Below are 9,096 nucleotides of genomic sequence, written 5' to 3' on the forward strand. Positions count from 1 at the left end.
TTTTTTCTTTTGAAATCTTTCCAGGGTTTCTTGAAAATTAATCCTTTGTCTAGAAGTTTCTGGTTCTTGACGAACCATCATCTTCTTCAGCTTTAGAAGATATTCTTCTTGAAGCTCAGGATTGGTAATTTGGGAAATGAGGGTTAGCAAAAGATTTTCTTGTTCCTCAGCTTTAGTTAAGACATTAATTGTCTTACTAGAAGGCTTATAACAAGTAGAATTACAGTTGCAACCCAGCTTTGGATCAGAAGGCTCAAGGGTCTCAGTATCAGAGTGATATTCGGAATCACTAGAACTGAGCTCAAGGGTATCCGATGATGAAGACGAGTTTATTTCTAGGAGTCGAAATAGTTCTTCTTTATCATGGTTACCAATGTCCAATTGATTAAGCTTCTTCTTAATTTTTTGGGCTTTCTTGGGACATTTATCTGCAAAATGTCCAGTCTTGCCACAATTAAAACATTTTCCTTGAGAAAATTCTTTGGAATTTTTGAAATTCTTTTTCTTAGGAAATGATTTAGAAAAAGGTTTTTTATAAGTTTTCTTATAAAATTCATCACGGGGTTTTCTCCTAGAACCACCATGAGGTTTAGAAATTTTATGCTTTCTCTTAGATGGAGCAATACTAGGAAGGCCAAATTGTTCACAAAAAGTTCTCATTTCATATTTGGCTTTCTTACTATTTCTCATCTGTTCACGAAGCATTCTTTGATCATTACACTGAAAATATCACCATAGGTGTAATTTTCGTAATCCAGAGGTATCAGTAAGTTCTTCCTTTACTTTATAAGCAAACAATCGAGGTAATCCATCAATAAATTTCTCTTTCCAGTAAGGCTTTTGACTGTCGTCACGAAGCATTACTCGAGAAATAAAAACATCTTGGTACCATCTATAATCTGACATCTGATGACATCGAAGATTATTTAACTGGTCACTTACACGACTAGTTATGTTGGATGGAGTTCCAATAAAGTGTTTTAAAATGGTATAAATCAAAGTATTAACACCATCAGGATGTGTCATCCCAATAGTTTCATAAAAAATTAGTAACCCTTCTTCATTACGCCTAACAGCGTTCTGAATGGTTTCCTTGGTTTCATTGGTTAGATGTTTGTCCCACCAATGTTTTAAAAGACCTGAAAATCCTTGAGTCAAAATAATTACAATATCAGGCTGCCTGATATTGTTGTTAACATAAGCACTTGCCACCAAAGACATTTTACTCATGGTATTAAGGATTTCTTGTTCAGAGAAACCATCAATATTCCATTCGTAAACTTTGTCAGCAGAATAAGATGATTGGTTTTGAAAAACCTTTTCTTCAAACTGTAAATCAGGGAGAGTAGGCCTCGAATACCAGTTCTTCGTCAGACTCATTGGTTTGGGTCCTTTTGAAGAGAATCTGGCTATTTCAGGTTTAAAATTATCTTGAAAATTCCTTTCAATTGAATCAATATCCTTTTCTTCAGAGAAATCATCGTCTGACGATGATTCGTCTGTGGTTTCAACAAGAACAGCTTCCTTACCATTGCTATTTAAAGCACTGGTAGAAGGTTGTTCTTTCTTGAGATCAGCTATCATTTGATCTATCTTTTCCAAAGTTTTGGCCCGAGGAGTTTTTAAATCAATTTTTGGCCTTTCTTCTGGTAGGATGATCAGTGGTTTTTCAATCTTTTTCTTTGGCTGATCTTTAGGAAAAACCAAATGATAATCATTTTTAAAAACAGGATTTGAAGTAAAAACTGGCTTCTCAACCTTTTCTTCAATCCTATCTAACTGTTGTCCGATCGAGTGGAGAGCAAGGTTTACAAAATTATTTTGATGAACAATCTTTTTTGTTTCTTTCAAAACCTTGTCTTTCTCAGGATCTCTGGAAACAGATTCAGGGATTTTAAAAGGAGAAGCAACTACTTCTGATCATTTAAAGGGAATCAGTATTGTCTCCAAAGGCGGATGACTGGCTTGTATGACAGTCTTGCCTTCTTCCTTGACAAAATCATTTTTAACAACATTTAAAGTATTTCTTGGAACATAAATATTTTCAGCAAAGTCTAGAAGAGAAATATGCTGTTGGAGCCTATTCATCTCTTCTTTCCATTTGCGTTTAACACGTTGCTTTTCTAAATCAGAAAATTTTGCAAAATAGGCTTTTCGCCTTTGCTTATTTTCAGGTAAAGCAAATTCATTAAAAAGTTCGACTAAATCAAGTTTAAAAGGTTTGTTTAAAACAGTTAAACTATGATGTACATGTGCAACAGGGGCTTGCATATCTGAAGCTGTTGGTGACATAGAAGAGTTTTCTTCTTTGTCAGCTTCATCATTTATGTTTTGATCTTTGGAAGATTCAGCTCCTTGTGCAGTATAAAAAGCAGAAGTAACTTGAGAGGTCGTGGAGAGTCCTTTCAGTTTTAAAGCAGGTTTAACAGGTTGAACCGTTCGTACAGAATCCTCAAGGAATTGGTTAAGATTTGGGTTATTCCTTGGATTGTTCCGGACGGAATCAAAACTAGATCTAGAGCCAGAAAAAGAATTTCTTCTTTTGCTTGAGGCTTCAGGTCTATTAAAAGAAATTTTAACAGTTCCATCTAAATATTGTTGGATGATGTCAGCATTAGCATCAGGGACAATATTTTTAGGAGGAGGAGGAATTTCTTGTTCCAAAGTCCATTCAGTGTGAAGGGTTATGTCTTCCCAATAAATCCTTTTTGGAACTTTGATATCAACATCTGGGGAAGTACTCTGGATCAGTAAAGTATTTTTCCCAGAAGGTTTTACAATAGCTTTTGGATCTAAATTCGTTTTTAAAAGACGATAATAGATCCGAAAAATCAAAGTAAGTGGTTTGCTTCCTTCAAGCATTTGATAACCAGAGGTTAAAATGTTCAAAGTTAAACACTTTAAAATATGTTTGTCTGTTAAAGACAAAGTCAGATTAGGAAAACAATCAAAATGAACTGGTCCTTCTGAAAGATAGGACTGAATCATTCCGAGAATGCTATCCTCAAATTTGAGGAATCTGCCATCTCTTAAACAGAAAAGAACAGAGGCGTTGATGCCTAACCTTGTTAAAGGCTTAGCAGCAACTTGAACAGAACCTATGTGAATATATTTATATCCCATGTTTTGATATTTAAGAATATCTGTTTCTTTGAAGAGAAAACATTTTTCTTGGGATTTAGATATACTATAGGTTTGTTCGACTGTCCGAACATTCAAAGTTTTTGAAAAAGTATTTTTAAAAAGTATATATATATATATATTCTAATATCAACTCATCTCATCTCTAAATGAGGATGGACCAAAATGTATGTGTGAGGACTGGATGAAGGTTCAGGGATGTTGAACCTGGATGCATGTTAGAGATGGCTCTGTTTCAATGGGCAGTTTTTTGTTGGGATACAATTCAACATGAATAATTTCATGGTGGTAGATAAATTGTGAAGTGGAGTACTACCGTGCGTGTGAAATGATTTGATCCTGTCTCACCCAGTCCTGCCAAGCTAGTGGATATTGCTGCCTATAAGTTTTATGGACCATTTTGGATTCAGTTGATTATGTTAATATTGTATTACATTTGGAATTTCCTAAGGCCTGAGATTTAAGTTTGTAAATCTGAGATTTGGAATGTAATATTTAAAAATCCTTGATCAATTCCTGGAAAACTGATCAAGGATTCTTAACAGTTTATGAATGAATGTTCATGTTTAGCACAAGAGAATCTTATTTAGGATAATTTGGTAATATTTCTTATCAGATGAGATTGTGATATTAGAATGTTTATATTCAAGATAGGAGTAGTCAATATAAGTGGGTCACAATTAAAGGATACATGCAATATTGCATAAATCCTTTGTCCATATTATGGTAATTAATTTGTAAGGTTGCTTAATGCACATTCAAAGTAGGGTGAAATGCCAATCTGTTGTTCTTCGGAGCTCGATGACCACAATTTGCCCTACTGCAAGATTTCCAAGGCACCAATCCTTCAGACGAGCGAAGAATCTCGTCGAATAGAGCGGCGTGTTAGCCACACACATGGTCCAAAGTGCACACGTGACATCCACGCACCACTACAATGGGAGCTCTATCATCGACATGCATGACATTTTTGGGACCAGGGACATCGGTTTCTTCAGACTCGACTGTTCGCTGAACTTCCAGGGTGGCGCGTGTCCCTCATGCGCCAGCACTGTCTTTGTGTTGGCTTTTTTTATTTCCTCTAAGGTTGAAAATGTGGATCTATAGTTTTCCAAGCTGTATTTCGTTATTTTCTCATGTATCATGTATCATTTATATTTTCTATTATTTCCTTTGTTTTAGGTTAATAATAAAAAAGAAATAGTCTATTGGACATTCGGCCATAGAGTGAAAGTCCTCTCCTCCTCTGGAGGGTGGGGTTTAAAATCTCTGTTTTAGGCAAAGTGTGATCTCGTGAGTAGTTGGCTTGTAATCTGGGTTTTTTCCTTGTATGTATCAGTCACAACTATAACTTCGCTTTCATAAACGAATGAAGTCTATTTCCAACAAAAAAAAAAAAGTATAGTTGGATGCAATTTGCAATAGTTTTCCATTTAGGGTGTGTTAACCATTGGACCTCTAATTATTCCAACAATGAGTATATGTATTTCATCTCCAATAATGCGTATTTCAGTTCATGATGTAAACATTATTTGCAACGATTTTATAAAATTGCTGGGTAGCATTGGCATTGGCTTCATAAAAAACTTAGCCAAATATAAAATATTATATATTTCATTAAAAGAGAGCTGCATTGGATTAGCTAAAGAGATAAATGAGAAGTTTTGAGTTACAATATATAGATGTGTTTCTTCATATTTGAAGGGCTACTGTTCACTCATCAAATCTAATTTTATTCACTTTTAATCTCCAACGGTCTTTTTTTATTCACGTTTAATCTCCAACTGTCTTGTAATAATAATGTAAGAATCAAATTAAATTATTAATTAACATATGATTAGTGTAATTATAAAATATGATTAGTGTAATCTCCAACCGTCTTGTAATAATAATGTAAGAATCAAATTAAATTATTCATTAATATATGATTAGTGTAATTATAAAATATGAAAAATAATATTATATTATTATTTTAATGAATTCAATGGCTAATTCAATATGGAGTTATGGAGAATGAGGTTTTAGATATATGGAAAATATGTACTTTTTATTAAAATTTGAAGATAAATTTGATGAGTCTAATTCTAATGCTCAGGCAGCCTATTGCATGTAAGTGAACCATTTCTTGGCGATCAAAAACATGTCAAATATACTTCTTTTGCAACCAATCACATTAGCATTGGAAATATTGAAAACATGTAGCGGCGCTTTTAGTAGCCTATTACGTCAAATTTGGTCGACAAAAATGGAATAAAGTGCTGACGATTTTGTGATGGACGCACTACCACATATTCAATAGCGGAGAAAGTTTCATATTTGCAGCGACTATATAATGTCAAGATAGAGCATTTCCATTAGTCTATATATATGTGGCACATTGTTTGCAACGAAAAATTATCAATTTTTGCGTCAACATGGTTGGCATCGCTAAAATTATTATTAGCGATGCTAATGAGAAATCGATGGTAAAAAGAAATTCCATCCAATTTTTGGCAACCATTGTGCAGCGAGGAAAAAAGCGTTGGAATAAATCATTTGCAACGATTTTATGACTTATTGTGGCGTTTTCACAGTGCCCGAAAAGGGATAATTCCTTCTTCACTTAGACCACTTATTATTCGTTCGAATTCCGATAATTAAGGTGGAAGAAGATGCAAGCCAACTTAGTCAATATTAATTAAGGAAACTTGCATACGGTTTCTTGACCAATCTAGAAGGAATAATTTATTTTGAGGCGATTATATATGGACTAGCTAGGTGGTCATGTTACAGCCATATAAATTAATTACTGTATGGAAGAAAATTCATGCGATGCAATAAATAAATAAGTTATAAGACTATGAATTTTGCCCATTCCATAGATTACAAGACCAAGAAGGTGTGCAGTTTGACTTGTCTCCAAAATTAACTCAAAGCTTTTACTTTTCTGCAGTATAAAGTCACTACAAGAAAATTGCTTATTTGTGATTAGTTATTTCTAGCGAAATTATTATTTCCAATTAAAATGAGTCTGTTTTCGTCGCAAATAGTCATTTTCGTTGTAAAAGAATGATCACAAATGTCATTTTTCTTGTAATGAGTACTTGTCACGCAATAATATTACTGGTTGAAAATTAGACACGGTGAGCCATAACACTAAAACATTGACAAACGTGAATTTGTTTGGGTGGAATTTCTCTTTTAGTTCTTGTCCGATAGGCCGGACCTAAGTATGCTACTCGGCCTAAACGAAGAAAACTGTGTCTTCCGTGTATGAGCGAACCTCCCTATATATGTGTGTATATATAGCACCAATAACGTAGTACGTAGCAGTAGTACTACCACACCGGCCCATCTCTGCATATATATTATATACATTGAGATCATCAAATTAATTACTTCGCCTATCTATCCATCAATCATGAAGACCCTTTCACTCATGATCTCCTGCCTTGCCTTGGCCTCCCTTTTTCTGTCTGGTATGTCTCATGATAAATTTCTTCAACGCTTTAGCTATTGGAAAATGGATTATATATATATATATATATGTATTTTAGATATATGTATGATCACATTTTAATCTCTCTTTTTTCTTTTTTCTTTTTTTTTTGTTGTATTGAACAATCTCTCTTTCTCTCTCGTATGGTACTTGTCCTATCTAGGCTTATGATGAATACTTATTAGTTACTGTCGAAGAACACACATGTGGTATACTTATCCTATCATAAAATGACATGCCTACCAAAATTTGTTGATTACATATATAAGTACTATGTCATATATGCACATGTATCATGGTGATAAGCATGCAAGTGTGATTTACGATCGAATTCATTTGCAGAGATTGAATTCATTTACGATCGAATGCATGTTTGGCTTTCATTATCGACATATATCCATGGTGACAAGGAATTATTTTGTTTGATGTTGCATATATATGAATATTGCAGGTGCTCAATCCGCTAGAATAACTTTCACAAACAAGTGTCCCAATACAGTTTGGCCAGGAACCCTAACCGCTGATCAGAAACCTCAACTATCAACAACAGGATTTGAGTTAGCATCTGGAGCTTCTACATCACTGGATGCCCAAGCTCCATGGATAGGCCGTTTTTGGGCACGAACTGGTTGCACCACGGACACCTCAGGAAGGTTCTCTTGCGCTACTGGGGATTGCGCCTCTGGACAGGTTGCATGCAATGGTAATGGTGCGATCCCGCCGGCATCTTTGGTAGAAATTAACATAGCAGCAAATAGTGGGCAAGACTTTTACGATGTTAGCCTTGTCGACGGCTTCAACCTGCCTGTTTCAGTGAGCACAGAAGGTGGGAACGGTGATTGCCAGACCTCCAGTTGTCCGGCCAATGTGAACGCGGTTTGCCCAGCAGAGCTGCAACTGAAAGCCGCCGATGGGAGCGTGATCGCATGCAAGAGCGCATGCACAGCATTAAATCAGCCACAATACTGTTGCACTGGCGATTTCAGCACTCCAGAAACATGTCCTCCAACGAACTATTCCTTGATCTTCGAGAACCAGTGCCCTCAAGCTTATAGCTACGCTTATGATGATGTGAACAGCACCTTCACCTGCTCCGGTGCACCTAATTACGTTATCACTTTCTGCCCTTGAAGTACTTGATCATGAGATGAGATGATCAAGAATTATGCATGTATGCATATTACATGCGTTCTGAGCTTCTCTTTATAATAATTATAACAATAATCGATTATGTAACAAATAATAATGAATTACTATATATAGAAAATTCATAAATAAATGGGAAAATTATATAAATTTTTTGTGATTTTGGTCTGTATGCAGCAACGTACTCCATCTTCACCAGAATCTCTATGTTTGCATTGATCAAAATTAACCCATAGCACGAGCCCGTTTCTATCATTCTTACATTTAAAGGTTCACATACAACATGACTTGATGCAACATTGGCTTTCATGGTTTACAGGCCAAATGACTGGCTCAAAATTGGTTTTTTTTTTAATTATTTGTGAGCAAAGATGCGCGCCCGCATGCACACAGATATATTCGTCGCACACTGATACAAAATTACAAATGGTTGTTAACTAAGTCTGAGTTTGGATTGAAAAACACTTTCAATCTATCTTATATCATCATTAAAACTTTCACAAATTTCTATATAAAATACAATAAACAATTCAATTTTTTCAAATCATAAAATAATAATAATATTAAAAAATAATATTCTAATAATATTTTATTCAACTTTCAACTTTTATTTCAACTCACTATTCAAACCTAACCTAACCTAAATTGAAAGAAATTGTTTTAAGTGAAAATTACTTTTCAAGTCTGCAGTTTCACTTTTTCAAAATTGGTACATAGCATTTAAGAATAAGAAATGTTATTTATAGTCGTGAAGTGCGTAAACACCGCACAATTCTTTTAAAAAAATAAATTTTTTTAATTTTTTAATAATAAACTATACTTCTATTAAAAAAAAAAAATTGTACAAATCTTATAAACTCTAAGAGCATCCTCATTGGTTTTGCCAAATCCATCTTCAAAATTTAGCGAATATTACATTTTTTTACATTTGCCTATTCCACTTAAATTTAATCCCCACATTGGATTATCTATTCACTTTCTATATGATAATAAAATATTATTAATTTAATAATTTTTTTATTTAATTTATTTTTATCACATTTTGTAGCTTTACCAATTAAATGTTAATAACAATTATATTCTAATTAAATTAATATTAAAAAATCATATTTTCAAAATTCATTTAATGCTAATAACAAAAAATATTTTATTAAACTCATATAAAATTTTATCTAAATTTATTAATTACAAACCAAATAGAATTTTTATTTAGAGTGAGAAATTAATATTTTAATATTTGTTTAGAGTGAAAAATAAATATTTTAATATTTGATAAATCAATTGTAATTTTTTATCTTTAATCAATCACTATAAAAATAATTTAAATTATT

The 9,096-nt window shown here is 33.5% G+C and overlaps 1 protein-coding gene across 1 annotated transcript; it reads left to right on the forward strand.

The window, feature by feature from the left end:
- Positions 1 to 6,447: 6,447 nt before the first annotated feature.
- LOC108985288 (thaumatin-like protein 1b) lies at positions 6,448 to 7,915 on the forward strand. The gene is made up of 2 exons (XM_018957537.2): positions 6,448 to 6,599; positions 7,071 to 7,915. The coding sequence occupies exons 1-2, from the start codon at positions 6,542 to 6,544 to the stop codon at positions 7,748 to 7,750; spliced, it is 738 nt and encodes a 245-aa protein (XP_018813082.1). The 5' UTR covers positions 6,448 to 6,541; the 3' UTR covers positions 7,751 to 7,915.
- Positions 7,916 to 9,096: the final 1,181 nt, after the last annotated feature.

The sequence above is a fragment of the Juglans regia genome, chromosome 6 (assembly GCF_001411555.2).
Source record: "Juglans regia cultivar Chandler chromosome 6, Walnut 2.0, whole genome shotgun sequence".
NCBI lineage: Eukaryota > Viridiplantae > Streptophyta > Magnoliopsida > Fagales > Juglandaceae > Juglans > Juglans regia.

What these genes read in the sequence shown, in the direction of transcription:
- LOC108985288 (XM_018957537.2), top strand. Translation starts at nt 6,542, where the DNA reads ATGAAGACCCTTTCACTCATGATCTCCTGCCTTGCCTTGGCCTCCCTT. An exon ending in GGCCTCCCTTTTTCTGTCTG is followed by an intron (nt 6,600 to 7,070) that starts GTATGTCTCATG and finishes TGAATATTGCAG; the next exon opens with GTGCTCAATCCGCTAGAATA.